Source organism: Colossoma macropomum, unplaced genomic scaffold, assembly GCF_904425465.1.
Source record: "Colossoma macropomum unplaced genomic scaffold, Colossoma_macropomum, whole genome shotgun sequence".
NCBI classification, from domain to species: domain Eukaryota; kingdom Metazoa; phylum Chordata; class Actinopteri; order Characiformes; family Serrasalmidae; genus Colossoma; species Colossoma macropomum.
The window spans coordinates 17,594,897-17,615,920 of NW_023494796.1; the positions used below are offsets into that span (position 1 = coordinate 17,594,897).

Here is a 21,024-nt window from a genome sequence, read left to right on the forward strand (position 1 = left end):
TTTTTACATCTTGCCAAATATTTTCATTTGACATTCGCCAAAGACCTTATGTAGAGCTTCTAGATCAATTCCTTTTAAAATAAAGTGCAAAAACATCTAGTGTAAAATTTTTACAGTAATTTTCTAGCAACAATTTATCCTGTAATTTACTTTTTTTTTTACAGTACTCATACTTTTATATATGTTTTATATAATGATGTACTTTAAGTACAGCTGATTACTTTTTTTTTTGCACTCCTGCATTCTAATGTACAGCTGTCTGATTAGTTTCTGATAGCAATTGCCTGAACATTCATGCATCCTGTTACACAGTTAAGAGGAATCTGTGGAGGGGAGGAGAGGTAGAAACATGTCTCTCCTACTTTTAGAATTACCCAAGATAAATTTGGAGGTTGCAGGATGGTTGTCAAAAAAAAGTACATAACCTGTTGACTGTATTATTATGATCATTCATTGACTTATGCCATAACAGTTATTGAGAGTCCTTCCTTTTCTTCATAATTATCATCATATTTAACATTTTTGGGATACTTTGCTAAATATTTTTGGAACAAGAAGCAGATCAGACTAAAAACAGGCCACTAAATTGCATCTCTGTTCTGAATATGAATAATATTATTATTCCTGTTGATAATATTGTTTTTTGAGATAGCAATATGATGGCTGTAATTCTAGGCGTGCTTTTTCGTTTACAGTTTTACATTTTAATTGCTGTAAAAAGCTCCCGCTATCAGTCATTCAGAGTGGTTTGATGTGAAATGGTTCACTGTAGAGAAACAAAGACTCAGATTTCTTGCAGTGGTGGTGACAGGAACCAGAGGTCACCATATTTACAACACAAATACAGCCATTTTATTTTCTATCCAAAACCACCAGTGAACCTACACAAGACTTATTAGTCATGTTCTAGTTACTATACAATCCCACAGTTTAACCTGATTCTCCCAGAATGCACCATCCAGAAAGACTAAATCCTTTTTGCCAAAAAATTGTTGTGTTTTTGTAATTTCTTGACCTCGAAGCGAATGAATGAAGGATAGACATGCAGATGCGAAGCTATTGATACAGAAATGCAAATCGAATGCAAATGTAATTCATAACGTAACTATGAATTTAAATATGCAGTTATTAAATTACAACTAGAAAACAATATTAACTCTACACTACTTATTTATTATTCATCTCATTTCAAATACAAAAGAAGCAGAAATGTGCACAAGTTCTTCTGACATAAACATTTATATTTCTGAGAAGCATATTTACTGAAAGATCCCAAAAGACATCCATATCATGAGCGTGTAGCAGTGTTTTGTTTTCTGTCCAAGATGGCTGTCTTTCTTTTCCTGTTCTAGAAATAAGCCTCTGCAGGGAAGCAGGCTGCCTCAGCATGTGTGCGTTTGTGTTTGTATGTCTTTGTGTTTGCTAAATCTGATGGAAAGCTCAGTATTTCACACCGTGCTCCACGTCCCAGTCCTGCCCAGACAGCAAACACTGACAGCTGTTTGGAGCTCTGAGTGCCGCATCGCTGCTCCATGGAAAAAGTTCAATCCACAGTCGCCCCGCGGTGGATTTAGCGACGTGACTGCCGCAAGCACTGTCAGCTCAAATCCGCCCGGAGCTGATGAACGGCCACAGCGGAACGAAAAGATGAATGCAGCATGTTTGCGCAGCCACTCGGACAATTAGTTTAGGGACTCAGACTACTGATTTATTGCCTTTGATTTATTGCTACTTAGAGTATTTACTGATTAAAGCAATTAATGTCTAGTCTAAGCTCTAGTGTAACAGAAGTACAATAACCACAAACTGAAACAAGAATTTAACCCACGGAAATCGCAGATATTGCCAGCAATAGAAAATACATGGTGGCAAAGGAGAAGGACACACATGAATCTGCCAGTATACAATGTAAATTGAATGTAAATTAAATTAATTACATAATTCAGTACGGAAGCCCTTGAATTCCAGCCAATTAAAATATAAGACTTTACAAATTATTTTAATGCCAATGAAACTGAAAAACAGCGATAAAAACGCTATATTTTCTTCACGCTCCTGAATGACCAACTGGATTTCATGGCATGTTCTGTAGCCTACATACTAATTTTCTTTTATGGCAAGTGTAAATTTTTTGTCAGCCCACGTATAAAATAAAATGGCAAATTTTTTGGTTTGTGACCAGGTGTATCTTGAACGTCGGTCTTAGTTTTGACCAGGAATTTTCGTTGTGCATCACTGTAGTAAAGTAATTGCATTTGAAAGGTATAGCAAAATGACAGTAATAACTTGAAACATCCAAAGGTTTAGGGATTGTAGCTTCTCAATCGATTCACTCCTAGTCATAAATAATCATAATGGTTTTTGAAGGAGTATGTCTTCAACTGCCATTGTTAACATTTTTTCCACAGTGTCCATAAATTGCAATTTTGGAGGTATCTCAGTTCAGCCTTGTTTTATTTTTTAACATTAAATCAGATGTTTAAAACTATTTGAATACATTTTTAATTATATTTTGAAGTTTTATCTGATTATATTAATAAAAATATCAGCCCACCAGTTTCTAAATAATGGTTGAGTTTTAGAAAAAAGTGATTTGATAGGTGACAGAAATAGTTCATTCTAGAGAAACTTACAGACTCAGATTTCTTAACTGTGGTGCTGATAAAAGATTCATATGCACGGCTTTGAAAATTCATGTTTAGACAATGATTTATAAAATGGAATTTCAACATAAAAACATGCGTAGCCTAAGGCACGTTTCCAACCTGATGTACAAACCTTTCAGCAGTCGGTCCCTGTGACAGGATCAGTTAGACACAAATGACTAGGGGGGCATGACTACCTACATCATAATAAAAACACAGGTATTCAGTTGAAAAAGGAATTAGACAAAATTATAAGTGATGGTCACTAAGCTAATAGTCAACACATCTTCACATCAGATATTTCATATTATGTGGAATAAAAGATAAACAAACAAATAATCTTTAAAATCATCTCATGACAAACAGCTTTACTATAGTGAAGATGTTAACTTATTGCTGATGGAAGATATGTTAAATTTCACTTCTCATGTGGTAAACTCAACTCAAATAGACAGTAGCATGCTTAATCTGATCCCGTGCCCTCCGCCGTGCCTGCATGTATGACGAAAGTGTGTGTTCTGTGAAAATGCATCTCTTAGAGATATAATGAGTATAATATTTTCATTGTAAATCATGTAAAATTCACATGACTTAATTGAAATTTACACTATGTTACATGATTTACACTGTGTTGCAAACTAGGCTATTGCAAATAAACTGCACAGCAAACACCGTTCAGTCATTCATTTATTCATTAAGTAGAAGCTAATAAGAAATGTTTGTCCTTCTTGAGGACCTGGTTGAACAAAGCACTGTGGAGAGCCACCTCAACATCACCTTCCTAAAACTCTACCAGGTAGACACTAACATTAATGTATTGTTGAGAAAAAATAAAACAGACCATTTTAGTATGCTTTTTAAACTAGTTAGCACCTAGTCTGTAGAACACAGGTAGGCCAAGGTAGTGTTAGGAGTCTTGCCCAAGGGCTCTTAATGGTATAGTGTAGAGTCCTTGCCCAGGCAGGGTCTACAGCATAGAAGGCAGTGATGTTACTACACTACACTATACCACTCTTTTTACCAGTTAAAAGATGGGTGGAGCTGGAAAGCTCATTTACATGCTCTCATTTCTACAACGCTTTGTGATTAATAATTGACTCAGTCGTACTTCATAGTTCATGCGTGCATTAGTTTTTAGAAATCATATGCACGCAAATTATATGATACAATACAGTGCAATAAGACGTTGATGTAATGATTTCGTGAGGCATTCAACTCTTCAGACATCTGGTTCCCATCACCACCACTGTGAACAATTGCTCCTTAAGTATTTGTAATAAGTCTTACATCTGTTGTTAGTCATAGCATTTACAGGATAAAGTAATGGAGATATTAAATATTTATGTTTGATGAACTGGAGAGGTCTCACATTAGGTTAAATTTAACATCATGACATAGCTCAGTACAGCTATAGTCATCACTAAAGAACTGGTGTTACATGTGCTGGCTGATTTGTTTTTAGAGGTGTTGCAATTACCTCAGTGAATACATATTTGTGTATGTCTTCTTCCGAGTTGTGAACAGCAACCAGACATCGTAATTATGTCTGGTGACACACTGTTTGTCAGAGGGAAAAATAGAAACATCACAATGTTCTCCGAAGGAGGCCGCATGTCTTTTGGTCTGGAGCGTGCCCCTGAGGGGAGGTTTATAAAATGTGCCTCCTCTGCAGTTTGTATTTGCAGAGCATCATGCACTTTGTTGTTTCCCTGAGACTTGGAAGCATGCTAACTGGTGATAACAGCAGAACAAAACTGCTATATGCCCGCCTCTGCTGAACAGGCTGGCTTATCTGCGCTAGCAGGTTTTCTGGACTGTGTGCATTTCCCTGCGGTCCTGCGAATTCCAGGATACAAATAGGACTTCCAGCAACAGCAAGCTACTCATTTCTTTTAGAATGCATCCAGAAAAAGCCCTGTTCATGATGGTGCACATAGATCCAGGCCAAAATCCTCATATTAACCATTGTTTTAACCCCTTTAATCCTCAAAGCTGTCAATGAAGAATGCAAACTGAATGTATTTCAATGTATTGAAATGTATTTCAGTGTAACTCACAATGTAATAAATTTATAGCTATGTACACATTTGAATGTTTGGAAACAAATAGTTGTTTAAATTCTTAAAGACGTGTTGATCTAAAGACATCTGCTTAGAAGTGTAAAATTATGTATATGACTTCATATGCAAAACAAATTAGTTTTCATTTAAAGTTGGAACCACAATTATTATATCGTTGACATACGAAAACCTCGCATTTTTCACTTTTCTACATAATTTGAAACCTCCATTTACCTTTTGCACTGTGTTCACATTTCACAATGACCGGACCAACAGAAATGGTCAAAAATGACTTAAAAAATCATGTTACATTAATGTCTGTTACAAGTTAAGAACGTTTTGCCTTCTCCTGTAAAGGTACCACTTTGGAGTTACGAGGTTTTGTTCCAACTGTGACAATATTATCCTAGTAGAACATCCTTCCTTGTGAATGCATGTCAGCCAATCAGCTGTGTTGTGACAAAGACTGGTGGGGTTTAAATCTCTCTATTTGAACTATCTCAAAGTCTTCATCAATACATTTTGCATTAGGCTGTGGAGCAGTGAAACTGCATTCTCTGTAACTTTTAGTGTAACAGATTATTCTTGTTTGTCTATTCTTCGTCTACTAGAAGGTTCTTCTTGTCTGGTGGAAGGATAGACAAACACCTGTGGATTTTACAGATCTGAATCAACAGTGGAGCTTGATTTTCTCCTCTCTCTAAAAGATGAAAGCTTTAACTGCATTTTATTTGATGGGGACAGTTTTGGTGGTCTACCAGGTCTTGGACAGTTGAATGAGTCCCATTTCCACTGCTTCTAATAACTTTTTGAACTCCACTTTCCTGTTTGTTCATCTTTTGACTTTCCTCTTCTTCCCTCTTCTTCTTCCCCTTCTTAATGCAAGTGGAATATCTTATATAAATAAAATAACTTTTGCACAGCTTATATAGAAAAAATGATAGGAATAAATTATATAGCAGAGGTTTATGCACAAACCTTCACTTTATGAGTAGCCTGAGTACCACTGCTATGATAATGATTTGTTTAATCGAGTAATTGTTCTTAATCAATTAACCGTGATAGCTAGAAACACAACTATTGCAAAAAGTGAGTAAAACGAAAGACAGTTAATGTGTTGATGGGATAAATCTCAGCGGAACCAATGTATCTGAATCAATTATATTCAAACCAATAAAGCTCCTGTCGTCCATCAAGGACTCAATTAGTCGTTGTTTCAGCCACATGCAGAGAACATGTGGCTCTACTTCTGGAATATTTATCATTTAGCGTGCGGCAGTCAGCCATAAGCCGACTGCTCACACAGAGCGCGATGATTTATATGCAGAAGGCATCCGCAGCAAAACTAGATCATTGAAATGTGCCCTGTCTGCAGTGTGCCCAGTAATACGAATTCATTATTTAATGCATTTTGGAGGTTTTGGCAGGGAGTAATAAGCCTACCTAAGGCGGTTTCCATAGCAACCCATCCCCGTTCTCCAGAGACCTGCTTCAATATGATGTGACTATAATCTAACCATGAGGGAGGCTTCATGTCCTCAGAATGTTTGCAAACACTCGTTTGTCGCAAGAAAAGCTGCACTAATCCCAACAGGCTAATTTCAAGCATGATAGACTGCATTTCCTAGACATTACACAATGGAACTCTACAAAAGGAGCCTCATTATTTTGAATCCTTTTTTCATGTAACGTCAGCATAGCGAGTGCATGAAGCAGATGTGGAGAAATGCCCGAATGTGAATAAACAACAACGGTCAATGGGGTAATTAAGGTAATTAGCTCTAGTCCTTAAGGATAATTAAAGTCCTTTGTTCAGGTTGTGTGAGGCTAAACTACTTGGTATGGGATAATTTACTTTAGGTTCAAATCAGGAAATACTGCAAAAGCAAGAGTTGCACTTCTGACTGTTTGTTCATATACCTGTTGTTCTGAGATGGAGGTCTGGCAGTGGCCCTTTCTTCTTTGTATTAGGGCCCTGACTGATATATTGGTTGACCAATAATATTGGCTGATATTGAAAACCCCATGTTTTATCTGCAAAAATGTTATAACAGTTTGCAACTGTTTTGGCCAGGATTCCAACTTATCATCTTCTGACGATAGGCAAAAACCTTGGACAGTTGTTTTTTTGGGAATTCCAATATTCCTTTAACTTTTAGACAGCAGTATAGGTTTGCCAATTACACTCTCATTTGCTGTCTGCATTTCCGTGCACCATTATGAAGGGAAATAAACTTGTTTATCAGGTTAAATGCTAGCGAGTCAACAGCTGCATACTGTGACAGCAAGTAACTTTGAAGCAAGATATAATCATTAGATTGAGAAAAGTTCGCAAACTTCACAGCAAACCAACTAAGTTATTAAAAGTTTTGCAGAATTCAAGCCACTTTGTTTCTCGTGGGTCTGTTTTGTTGTACCATTTTTGTTGCACCATTTTGTTGCAGTTTCCTTTCAAAACAGGCAGTTCTTAATCATTATGAGCAGAGATAGTAAGTTACGTTTGTTACACAACTGGCAAGTGATTCAGACACTTATGTTTTCTGGCCTAACAAAGTATATTTAGTTTCGTGTTTAGCATAAAAAATGCTGTCTTGAGCCTCTTCATTACTAAAATCAGACAATGTTCTGGCTCAACATCAGTAAACAAGGTCGACTGGTGGATTTAAGAGTTCACTAGTAGTCTAGTCTGTGAAACCTCTAATATATCAACAAAAAGCAGGTAGAGTTAGTATACGATTGGGGAACAGCAATAGATATATTCTGTTTATGAGGTTATTTAGCTTGAGAATTCACCTGAGAATTAGCGTGAGAATATAAAACACACAAAAAAAACGTTTTAAATTAAGAGAACTAATGCAAAACACACAAACATCTTCTAAGCCGCTTATCCTTCTGGGTCGCGGGGGGAGCTGAAGCCTATCCCAGCAGTCATTGGGTGGAAGACAGGATACACCCTGGACAGGTCACCAGTCCATCGCAGGGCAGACAGACAGACATACACATTCACACACACATTCACACCTAGGGGCAATTTAGCATGTCCAATTAGCCTGACTGCATGTCTTTGGACTGTGGGAGGAAACCGGAGAACCCGGAGGAAACCCACATAGACACGGGGAGAACATGCAAACTCCACATAGAAAGGACCCTGGTACTAATGCAAAAAAATTAGAGGTAATAGAAACCAAAAGCTGAAAAGAATTCTGAGTAGCTCCAACCCCAGTGCTACAGTATTTATATTATTTAAGACTAAGTTTCTGTTATCTGAGTCTAAGAAATGTGACAGTGGAGACTTGAGAGTTGTCATTAAAGCACAGTTTAACTAAAATTATTGGAGAACAACTGAAATCTAAAATTGTATCGGTCAGTATTATCGGTCAGCAGAAGTTATAGCCCCCTAAAATTGCTGTCAGCATTAGCCACAAAATGTGTATTATTCACACCCTACTTTATATATGTATAGCTCAATGATAACTTTTTTGGTATGAAAACAAAAAATGTTTTTTTTTGTTTTTTTTACACTGGTATGGTATGTACGTTTGTTTTTTTCACTGAACTAGAGGGCTGTTAGGTTCTTGTGGATGTTCTGAAGGAAGTTATGTTATGAACATTACATTCCATCTACATGTGTTTTTAATCTATATCATTTTTGTCTGTTTTAGGTTGTTGTATTCAGTGCTACCACCTTCTGTGGCGAATGAACTGAGACACAAACGGCCTGTGCCAGCCAAGCGCTATGACAACGTGACCATCCTCTTCAGCGGCATTGTTGGATTCAATGCCTTCTGCAGTAAGCACGCATCAGCAGAGGGAGCCATAAAGATTGTCAACCTTCTCAATGACATCTACACCAAGTTTGACATCCTTACCGACTCCCGCAAGAACCCTTACGTGTACAAGGTAAGGAATGGCCAATGTAGCAGTTCAACTTTAGCCATGTCACTCACTAAATGCTAAACTTATGGGTCTTAATTTTATAAAGTACAACAACATAAAACCCTAATAATGGATATTTTTTGAAATTTTATCACTGACATAAGTAAACCTTGAAAATTCCAGCTGACTCTTAACATTGTGCGACCATTTAAAGATAAATATTAATATTCTAAATACCAGAAGTTGCAAGACTATTTATTTATACTAATCAGATGATTATCCAAAAAAGGAGTCAACTAGTTGAACTAGTTCTGAGGCTAGATGACCACAGATATTGGAATATTGCTGTCTGCATTTCCATGTACTGGTTTTTATCAGTTTGATTTTGAAACTTTTGTTTAATAGGGTAAATGCTAGCTTCTCACCAGTTACCATACTATGTCAACAATGAACAATCTAAAGCAAGTTCACAGCAAACGCCGTAGAAAGTTCTGTAGAATTCTAGCCACCATATACTACTGTTTTTCACAGGTTCTGCTTTTGTTGCAATGTTCTGATGGCCCTTTTCTTTCAAAGTAGGCAGTTCTCAATCAATCTGAGCTTCAAAACCTACCAGTGTCTCTGACAGTGGAGACAGTGAGATGTACATTTCAGCATAGTCTTACACTTCTTGCAAGTGAAACTGATTTAGCTTCTTACGTAGTTTTTCTGGCATAACAAAGTATGTTTGGTCTTGTGTTTAGCAGAAAAAAATGCTTTCCAGGTACTTCATACTAAAATCAGGCACTGTTTCGGCTAATTGACAGCAGGCCAAAGGCCGACTCGTGGATATAAGAGTTGACTAGTTATCTTTTCTATGCAACCTCTAGTACATAACCAATAATGTATGCAGTGGGAGCACAGCAATTGATTAGTTTTATTTTGTTTATGAGGTTGATTCATTTTTAGCACATTGCAGCGACTGCTGTAGATACCATGTACTTTCCAGAAAACAAGGGTACAGCAGGATGGCCTCCGTGATTTACGCGCCAGGCTTTCAGACAGGAATGCACTTTAAGAAGCTGAGCTATTCGACCTAAATGGGAGGCTAGAATTTCAAGGCTGGCTCACCAAAAAAAGCAATATTTACTCTAGACCATCTGTGTCTAGGTGGTCCTGAGATTTTTACTGTCTCTCGAGGGAAGGGGCTCTCAAAGATGTGTGTGTTTAAGCATATGTCAAGGGGTATTTGGTTGTATTGAGCAAAAGACGACACGCTGGGGTTGACTGTCAGAGATTACACTGAGAACGTAATGTGTGGCCTGTTGGGCCATCGCTAATGTAATAGTTGTTGCTTTCATTCATTTTTGTTACAAGTCCATAAAATTGATTTGTTTTGACATCGCAATATTAAGGCAGTAGTTTAGGGGAAAACGTGTGATTTATACAGTTATGTCCATACCCCAAATGTATTCAATCAGTCAAGCCAAAATAGTATAGATACACAGCATGGCTAAACACAGTAGCAAAGTATGAATTTAGTCTATATCTGAAGAAACAATATGTTGGTTAATGTCAGAAACCACATAAGCACATCTGTTTGAGAATTTTTAACAAACCTAGCATGGTTTGAGGCAAGAATGTGATGATTTAGACTTGCAATTTGTAGGATGCTAAGATAATGTGCATACGCTTCCATTACTTGGAGCTACATTGACTTTGGATAAGGACAAAATCATTTTGATTTTTTGCTGATCTGTCACTTTAAAATCTTTCTCTGGCAGGTAGAGACTGTTGGTGATAAGTACATGACAGTAAGTGGCCTTCCAGAACCGTGCACCCACCACGCCCAGTCCATCTGCCACCTGGCCCTGGATATGATGGAGATCGCTGGGCAAGTGAAAGTGGATGAGGAACCTGTTCAGGTAACAGCGATAGAGATGAGTCTACATTCAGAAAGGAGATAGAGGGAGGCATGTTTTCTGCCATTTGTCCTCATACATCAACCCTCATAAGTTGTAGTTACAGCCAACCATAACAAACAAGAAACATGAAAGTGCATATTCTAAGCTTTCTGTTATATTTGTAAGTGAAAGAGAATATCTAAATATGATTCAAATGTGATGAAAGGTTATTGTATGTACATTCTTGTTTTGTGGAAAGATTAACCATTTTAGTCGTGCTTTTGTCATTGACATTAGAACTAATGTATAAACAACGGACATGAGTAATGGCTCGAACCAACTGATACAGAACCTAAATGCAATTCATTACATAATTGACTGTAAAATTAGGTAATGTTATGATTACATTTATGTAGTACAGCAAAACAAGAATAATAGCTAGACATCGAAGGTTAACTGGAATGTGCATGTAAAAAGCAGGAATTTTAATGTTCATTTAGTAAACTGAACAGATAAACAATTTTCTCCACAAGCACTCCAGTAGCTTTTGTGCACATCATTGAAAGGGAAGAAACTGGCAATGAAACTATCAGCTGGATCTCACGAATGCAGGAATGTTTGCAGTTGAAAATGTCAAAACGGGAGGTTGTTTATTACCTAGAGAAGATGTGTTGCTCAATGTTAATTAATATGTGAATTTTAATTGAATCAGTTACTTCTAATTACATGGAATAAGCATAGCAAAGGCAGTAAATGCCATAGCTTCTGAATCCGAAGATGTCTTTGAACTGGTAGCTGTACACATTAGTGACTGACTTACTTTTTTCAGCAGGTCAACAATAAAATCCCAAAATGTTGCTGGCTTTATGACATTACAGCCCTAAACTAAACAACTTTTGGGTAGTGTGTACTTTGCATAGTCGTTAGTTTTCTAGTTTTCAGTGCTCTGTGTCTTTCAGTTCTGCTCACCATTCAAACTACACGATGGACTACACGTACTATAAACACTAGGCCTGTTACAATTATTACATAATCCCCTGATAACAGTTATTTTAGCTAATTGCAGTTATTTTTCACAGTTGTTAATCAATTGATTAATTTAATTGAGTTCAATTGGGTGTATATAAATAAAAGAAGGCAGAAAATGCTTTTATTCAGACACTAACTTGTGACTTGACGCTGTACCACCTGTAGAGGACCGCAGTGAGTAATACTTGATTAATGGTTGTTCATTTTATCTTGAGCTGTTTCTGTGGTCGGTTGGGAGCTACTAAGTATCAACAGCAACGGTGCAACATAGCTAATCAGCCAGTGAGCTTACTTTAGGCTTCTGCTTTAACAGTTGCATACAGTAAACCAAAAAAAGACAAACTGTTATTTACAATTATTTATATGACAGTTAATCATCAGTTGTTAAGGTATCTTTGGTGCAACACTTTATGACTTTAGGGTAATAAAGTATTTAGAGGGTCTCTGGACATGGGCTTCAACCACATTACAGCTTAATCTGAAAGTAAAAAAAAGCATCCCTGCTTTTGAGATTAATATTTCATACACCTTAAAGTCCAATGTTTTTTGTTTCTAGTTTTTTAAATTATGGGCGTGTTTTCTTGTATCTGCATCTGTATCTTGTATCTGTATAATATATAAAATTATATCTGATTCCACAGCGTACAGAATGAGACAGCAAAATTGCTTTTAGAAACTCATTAATTGCTAATACAGCAGTGCAATACTGTCTCAGAGTAGTGCTATTATTACTGTTATTAAAAGTTTCAGATGATGTAAAATATTACAAACAGAACATTTGTAATCTTTTAAGTCATCTGAAACCTTTACTGCATTTCTAAACAAACACTTTCCACTTTACTCTCTCTTAGGTGCCAGAATACTAGCTATAATAAAATAGTTAAATAATTATTTTATACTAAACATTTTTTATGAATATGTTAAAGGACCCATATCCTACATTTTTCATGTATGGTTCACTTGTGATGTTTTTTCTGGTTTAATGTACCACAAACAGTCACGATTCGTTTTTTTGACCATTTCCAACCTCTCTCAATCCCTTAAAATGAAACAAAAAAGGTGGCGCTAAACTGCCGTAGGCTGAATAGGTGTATGTATGTAAATGTCTTGGTTTTTGTCACATCACAAAAACACTGAATTTAAAATGGACCATTTTTGCAGCCTAGTTTTCATACATGGGCTGTATAGACTGAATGAATAGTGTGCTTTGAATTCTTAACAATGTTTACATACTGCATCAAACTTTCATTAAAAAAAAATTACATTTCACAAAGAACACTGTTTTGAAATATAAAAAAATAAACAAAAATGTTTTGAGGAAATGCAGTCTATTCCCTTAAAGTGGTTGAAGTACATATGAGTAAGACAGATGATGTGATAGCCCTGCATAGTCATGCTTTGAAAGAGAAAAGAACTGTGTTTTACAATATTGTATATAATGTTCACAAAGTATATAATGATAAAAGATTTACTTAAAGGTAAACATTTTGTGCCTTGTGCCGGTTATTCTCATACATGCAATATAAAAACATCAATTCTATATACTAAGTGTCAAAATGGCACAGACAGATGGATATAATAAATTTACTGAATTAATTACTTTTTTCCCCCTCATGTCACCTGATGTGTGGGTTTACAGCTGTATGGAAAAGTTTGAGCACCCTGGGCAAATGACATGTTTTGTTTTCTGAGGTAAAATAAATCCACAGGGAGCAGACATAAATCTGACATTTTCTGCAAAATATCAAAATTTATTTGTTGAGATTAACATATTAGGAAAAAAAATAAAAACATAAAATGTGCCATAACACTTGCACAGGTTACATTTTATATATTTAATTTCCCCCCCAAATTGTTAAATTTGGGGAAAAAACAACAACAGTAATTGTGTATTAAAATACGCAGAAATGTGGTCTGTGAACTGTTAACGTAGAAAATCAGTCAGCTGACCAGGGGCAGTATGCAAACTTTTGTGTGCCCAAATCATTCAAATGAGCTATATGCAAATGAGTTCTTTTCTGATTGGATGCCCTGTGTTGTGCCTCAATCAAAAGCAGTCCAGGCTGAAACACCTTTCATAACTTTAGTGTGAATGGGCAGAGATCAGCTGCTGTGGGCTAAATAAGTAGGCATATGTAAATGTCTTGGTTTTATGACATCACAATAACAGTGAATTTAAAATGGGTTTTGCAGCTTAATTTCCATGTGTAATTTTTTAAATGACTGTATATACCAAAGACAGCCATAATTCATCTCTACATGACTATTTTTCAACCTCTCTTTATCTCTTAGAATTAAACAGGCTGCTTTTGTGCCTTTAAGACTGACATGTCAATGAGCTCTGTACTGATTGGCTGTGCTGTACTGTGCCTTATTCATAGCGCAGTCCAGGCTGAAGCACTTCTCATAAATACCTTCAGTGTAAAGTGGACAGAACAGGTGAATGTGCAGTACGTAGATGCGTTCCTTTTGTGACATCACAAAAATAAATAATTCAAAACAGGACATTTTTGCAGCTCAGTTTCTATATATGGACTCTGTATGATTTGAAAATGTCACAGTTAATATCTTTTCCTTGATTGGTTTTCTGTTATATGGGCTCTTTTGATGAAGCACGTAAGTGTACAGGTGTATTCATTAAGATACGAAAAGCAAAAACTTACAGAGATGCTTTATAAAAAAAAACAACCCTGGATCTTATATAAGCCTCTTTATGGGTTGCCAGTACTGGTCAGCATGACTGGCTGTTGCTATGTCAGAGGGTTGAGTACCATTGGATGTTGATGACACACCGGTCAGTTGAATAATTGGGTGGCATCACAGAGAACAGGCGAGTTATTTATCCAATCTGTCATGCGTCTGTCTCTCTCTCTGTGTCTGTACCCCACTCCCTCTTTTTGCTCTCTCTCTCCTGAAATGTTGCACGTCCCCAGCTGGTTGAGAATGACAAGCGGAGCTGTCGGAGGTGCCCTGCCAACACCCACTCTGCTTATGTCACACTCTCTAGACCTACATAACCAAATATCAGGCAAATTCAGGTCAAACATGAGCCCTTTTATGAATTGAAACCCAATAAGCAAAGTTTATGTCTTTTAGTATCTTGCATATTAGTATAATAACATTACAGCTTAGACCCCTTACGAAGGTATAATCATAATCATAACAATTATGATGGGGAATCCATAAAGGCTGCAGCTTTCTGTGTGTAAATGACATCCATCAGTCCGCTACCTTTACCTAGCGAATCCACGTGCGCTGGGCATTCTAAAAATACCCGCCGTGCACTTTTGAGAAGTGGCTGGAGCGAGCTGCTATAAACGTGAGCCTCCGCAGTGCATCCTTTGTTTAAAGCGACGTCTCGGGTTTGTTATTGTATCTGTGACTCTTGCAGGGGTGGTGTTGGAAAACTGCACTGTCAAACGAAGGCGCTCCTATTTATTGGGGCCCGGTTGGCACAAACAGATAGGCACATACATAAACACACTTTCTCTCTTGCTCTGGCACACATACGCGCACAGACTCGCACAGGCACATGCGAACGGAGGCAAAAAAAAAAAACAAAAAAATCAGCCTCCCTGAAAATCATCAGTCTGTTTAAAAATAAACCCACATTAACTCTGTCCCAAACGTTTCAAGCTGTGCCCACTTCAGAGCTCACCGAGTAAAGAGACATTTCGAACAGGATTCTGTTCTGTGCTCGATGGTTGTGTTTATTTTCCATACACGGGCTAATAATGCCAAGGGTGATACACAGTCCAGTACATGGATTGTATATATAGGGACCATTCTACTGAATTAGTTCAAACTGCAGTCCCACAGTAAAAACCTTCAGACCTTAGATATTTACAAGGATAATGTTACCTGAATTGAGATAGTAAAAGCTAAATTTTATAGGGTAAAATTTAGCTTAAATTCCCCTAAATTCAAACTTGTGAAAATAACACTAAATTTTTACCTGTCACTACCGAAACACAGGGTTTAGTGCATAGGTGAAACCTTATTTTAGCCACACCCCTGCATTTTAGAGCAGGAAGTGAGACTGCATACCTGTCCCAGATGGCCACATGATGAGCAGTTAGATCTTATTGTTTTCAAGTAAATGTGTCCCAAAGTCTGAAAATCATTGTGCAACATACTGAAAGACATTTTCTGCAATTAAGTACACTTTTTTGTGTTTTAATGAAAAATACAGGGTGATTCAAAAAGATTAACCAGATTTTAAAATGATTGTTTTCACTTGTAAATCATTACAGAACAATGCAGTAACCTATAAATGACCCCCTCTTTCAATTGATATGCGATTGGTTCTTAGGCGCCTCACAGTTGTGAAATATGGTGCTTTGAAATCAGATGAATTGTACAACTGTTAAAAGGCGTTTGCTCAAAATAAGCTGAAATCTTCACTAATGAAACAGTCACTATCGAAACATTTGCTCAAGTTTCAGTAGTGTTATGGTTGTTTTTGTAGTGACAAAATGGAACGTTTAATCATTTATTTTAATAAAATAAACATACTACATTTTCTAACAATAAAATTAAGTTATAGCGTCACTCAAAACAGAAGGATTTCAGTCAAGGTTCAAGTCAGTTAAAAGTCCGAAATGTGTTTTCAACTGGCTAGGAACCTATTCGGTAGAATGATCCATAAACAGAGGGGGAGAAAGTAAAGGAAAAACTTGAAGGAATGAGAGGGAAAACAAAACAAGGGCAGAAGATTGCAGACAGGTGTACAGCATGATACAATTAACCAACATCCTAACTTGCTCTGTAGCATGTATACAAATGCTGAGCAGTTCACCTTGATTTTGGATCATGATGGAAAAAGAGAAAATATAAGTGATGCAGTGTTTCAGTAGTAACAATGACTAAAAGAAAGACAGAAGAGCAGCTGTTCATCAGGTGACTTAGGACATCACTACAGGACATGATTAGACTGTCAGCCGGGATATTATAGTAATGCTGCAGTGTGTAAACCCCTCATTACAAATGGTTTAAAAGCAGGCCTGGTCCATAGAAAATTAGAAAACAGTGCTATTATGCTATATACACACACACACACACACACACACACACACACAAACTAAAAAGAAAAAACAACATAAACTGTCTTAGTGAGGTGCTGGGCCACTACAAAACACCAGAATGCACTTTGGCCTAGATTTTACTGGGGGGAGGGAACAACATTCTTCAAAAAAATATTTCCTTAGTAGTTTTGATGATGGTAGTGAAGAGCTCTACCCAACACACTAGTACAAAATCTCCCACAGATGTTGTGTTGAGGTCTGGGGGCTGAAGGCCATAGTGGTTAATTGACACTGCTTTCAGGCTCATCAAACCATTCGGCAACCCTTCCTGCCCTGTGGATTATTTTTGACTAAAATAAATTACATTGGCCAGATTATGTGAGTGCTTTGATTCATTCAGGATTGGTTGGATTGTGTTCACCTAATGCATGATGGGTGTTGTAGTGACAGAATTTTCTTGAGTGAAAACACAAAGAAAAATAAAATCTGACTGTGAATTCCATCAAACCGATAAGGGGAACAATGCTACACCACATAATTCAGCACAGCATTGCAAATAACATGTTAAAGTTTAATATTATTATTCTTTTGTGAAATTGTTGTGAAAAACTGTACAGGGAAATTAGCAGCATTTTCATGTCACTGTTTTTGATTATGCTTGCCTTTTATTTCTTTAGATCACTATCGGGATCCACACTGGAGAGGTCGTGACAGGGGTCATAGGTCAAAGGATGCCCCGCTACTGCCTGTTTGGCAACACGGTCAACCTGACGAGCCGCACTGAGACCACAGGAGAGAAAGGGAAGATAAACGTGTCTGAATACACCTACAGGTGAGCAGCCGCGTCACTGTTAGCCACCACAGAATTCACTAATTCAAGAAAAGAGAAAGATAAAGAATGAAAGGTTGTAGAGCCAGTTAGCATTATACTGTGATAACTGCCAAAACTAGCTTTGATTTATTGCTGTCTGCATTTCTTTTTATTTCTGTTTATTTCCACTTTTTGTCCCATAATCTAAATGTAGTCAATCAACCAAGACATGTTTGGTGTCTTAAGTTTGCTTTTTTAGTTTTGCACTGGTGCTATGAGGCTAATGTTACTAACAGGTAATGGAAGCTTATGAGTCATTCCACAAATGGACATAATTTGAATGTCAAGAAATCATTTTTTTGTCCTCCAGTTTTAATTACACATTGTACTTGCCAGTGGCAAATCATGACTATTAGAGCTAGACCTTCAATTTGAGCCATAAATGTCCAAATTGGTGTCAAAAAACCTCTGCAGTAATGCTAATTTTAGGATTCTAGTAGTTTGTTAGCGTTAAAGTAATGGTCATTTATATGAAGAATATTTTGGCCATTTAAGTTTAAACCCAGACATTTGAAGCTTCTAAAAGACATTCTTTGTTTTACTCAAAGTTTGTGACAGCCATATTAACATATTTTACCTTGTAGCAGTTTCAGAGTGACTAGAAAAGCCAACAGCCCACTTGTCAGTGATGTATCTAGAACTTCCAGAAGGTCCAGAGTGATGCGTTTTCTCAATAATTTGGTCCAGCCCCCTGGAAATAAAAATGTTATCGGTCGGGTCCTTTGTCACTTTGTAATTATGCTAATAGTTAATCTAGCGTATAAAGCCTTCTCTTCAGCTCTTGCTTAGCTGTATCTAGCTAGATTCCAATGGAGAACAAAACAGTTCCTGACTGACCAATTTTTTGCTTTGAAGAATGTAACCCTTTTGTTTCCATCCAAAACCCAACAATAAAACAAGAATAGTACAAATACTGTAATACTTGCAGAAATTAAATACAAGCATGATTCAACTGAATAAAAATGAATAAAAATTATAAAATTATAGATGTGATTGTTTTGTTGTTAGCACTATTTGATGTGGTCATTAAATACAATTATTGATTCTGTCTTAGGTGCTTGCAGTCAGTAGAAAATGCTGACCCTCAGTTTCATCTGGCGTACAGAGGACCCGTCACCATGAAGGGCAAAAAGGAACCGATGAAAGTGTGGTTCCTCTCCCGGAAAACTCCGTAGACCAGCACGGGTCCACAAGGGGGCACCATTTTCACTCTCTTTTTCCACAATTTGTCTATTGAAGCTGTTTGTTACAGTAACTAATTTACAGCTAACAGTTACACTGAAATATGAGCAATCCTTCTTAATTTAGCAGGAAAGATCATGCTCCTATATGTACCTCTTTTTACAGTATTGTCATTTATAGCAGCTACCAGTTTTATAATGCTATGTGTCTTTAGTTAAAGCTATTACAGGTGTCCTAGCCATTATTATTATTATTATTATTATTATTATTATTATTTTCAGATTGAAGGGGCCAAAGCTAACAGTATGTCAGCAAACGTCCTTATTTTTCTTATATTCGTTTTTGTTTTGCAATAGATATGTATGTTATTGTATTTTGACATTTAAAACATTTTAAATATAATATCAGTACTTGAAAGAGAAGCTAAGGTAAAGAAAGAAAGAAAAACACTAATATGAAAGTGTTCTCAAAAGGTTATTATATTCATGGCTATATTTCTAAGAAAGCAAAACCAGAAGGAATACACAAGTAAAAAACCTCCATTTTTTTAAGAGAAGAATTTTGTCAGAGGATGTAGAGCATGAAATGCAGTGTGTCTAGAACAGCGCAGACAAAAGCTTTTTACAGAACAACCTTTGACCTCAGTTAACTCCTGTTATCATATACAGTTATTTAAACCCATATTTTAAATTATAATCACTACATAAACAAAGCAACACTGTTCTATAAGTAGGCAAGTTAGTAGTTGAGATTGATACATATTTATAGTATTTTAATGAATCTGCACATAATATATAGAAACCTACACTCACTTTTTTCTTCAGTATTTAAGCTGCTCACATTCATACAAGAAACATTTGTTTCTTATGCTCTAAGAGAAAATACTGCAACAGTGAAATTGTAATTCTGTGCTGTGATAGAACTGAGAAAGTCTTTTTCTATTACTTAATGTGCTGTATGTAGAATAGGGTTAGATTGGCACCTTAACTTGTTTGCACATTTTATACTGTTTACTTGCACCATATGTTACAAGGTCTGTATAAAATAAACATTTAAAAAAGAATATGACTAAGTTTTAAATCTGACTTATTATGTGCCACCTGGTCCTTCATATTTTTCCCACCCATTTTCCAACAAGTCCCACCCTGTATGCGAGGATTGGCAGGATCTTAACCAATAACAGCACAGGTGGCCAATCACAGTGCAAGATGTGGGAAAACGTGAGAAAAAAATAACGTGTGTTCTGTATCACTTTTAGAGCAGCAACTTTAAGCTGATATCTTGGAAGCTGACATTTCAGCAAGAACAAGTAAAAAAGAATTAGGGGTGGGCAATAAATAATTGTTGCTTCCCCCACCCTTTGAAGGCATCTAATTCCCTAAATTTAACTAAGCTAAACTAAAGGGTGGTTGCTGAACTTTACCCTCCTCTGCTATCACTGCAGACTGGCAGGGTCGCCTACAGAGCACCACTAGTAGCCTGTTAATGAAGTCATGTTCTTTATTTGGGGGTTGTTCTATTTCGTAAGGGAAGATTTCAACCACTACCGTTGTAACTCAGTTCCAAGGGGTGACATAAAAATAAGAAACAGGGCTGGGCCTTAGTCTCTGTTCAAAACAATTGATGTAATTAGACTGGAATCCAAAAGTGAGAAAACTATGTCATATACTTAAATATATTATACTGTCATTTCCACTTAAAACTGGACAACAGATGGTTGCTTGGAAGTTACCTATTGGCTACCTAGTTTGGTGAGCTCACCTTGTCTCTGGTCTTCAGCTGCATCAGTAAATGAAGAGTTGCTGGTGTCTCTGCCTCAGTGACTGTAGCTGCTTCTGGAACTAACAGTGTGTTTTACAGGTTAGCTGCTGAACTAAGGCTGAACTTCATTGTGCAGTGATCACAGAAACACTGTTAGCTACATAAGCTACTTTAAACATGCTTACTTGCTGCACTGAATCAAATCCTGTGCTTGTGTTTGTATTACAAGTGACTGCAAACGAAGCTAATCATGTGCACTCACGTCTTTCGTCCTAATGTTTACGCACCAAAGAAGTGACATTAGCCAGAACATGTTTTGTTACTGTAGCCCTGCATATGCATAATGACAATAAAAGTTGACTTGAATTGAAATCATTTGAATAATTGCTAGTTAGCTAACCTAGCTTGCTAGCTCCCGTTACTACGATATATATACAGTTTGGCACTAATGGCTCACCCGTTTTCTGAAAGAAACAGGTCAGAATTTGCCTGTCCTCTTTTTGCCTTCTCTCTATGTGTTCCGCTCCTTTCGTTTGTGAAATCCTGATCTTGGTTTCATTTTAACCAGCTCAGAACTGGTGAACAGCCACGAACTGCCAGCAGAGACGTTATAAACGACCGCTCACAGAAATATGAGTGGCAGAGCTAACAACGCTCAACATGGCGTCTGTTTACGTAGAAAGTCCCGCCCTT

General features: G+C 36.9%; 1 protein-coding gene across 1 annotated transcript in view; it reads left to right on the forward strand.

Annotated features, from left to right (window-relative positions):
* gucy1b1 (guanylate cyclase 1 soluble subunit beta 1) overlaps positions 1–19,630 on the forward strand; it is a 47,683-nt gene extending 28,053 nt beyond the window's left edge. Inside the window, exons 10-13 of the mRNA XM_036582995.1 lie at positions 8,368–8,605; positions 10,345–10,485; positions 17,195–17,349; positions 18,443–19,630. Coding sequence (XP_036438888.1) covers positions 8,368–8,605; positions 10,345–10,485; positions 17,195–17,349; positions 18,443–18,563 — 655 coding nt within the window. The 3' untranslated portion in view covers positions 18,564–19,630. The remainder of the gene's footprint in view (positions 1–8,367; positions 8,606–10,344; positions 10,486–17,194; positions 17,350–18,442) is intronic.
* Positions 19,631–21,024: the final 1,394 nt, after the last annotated feature.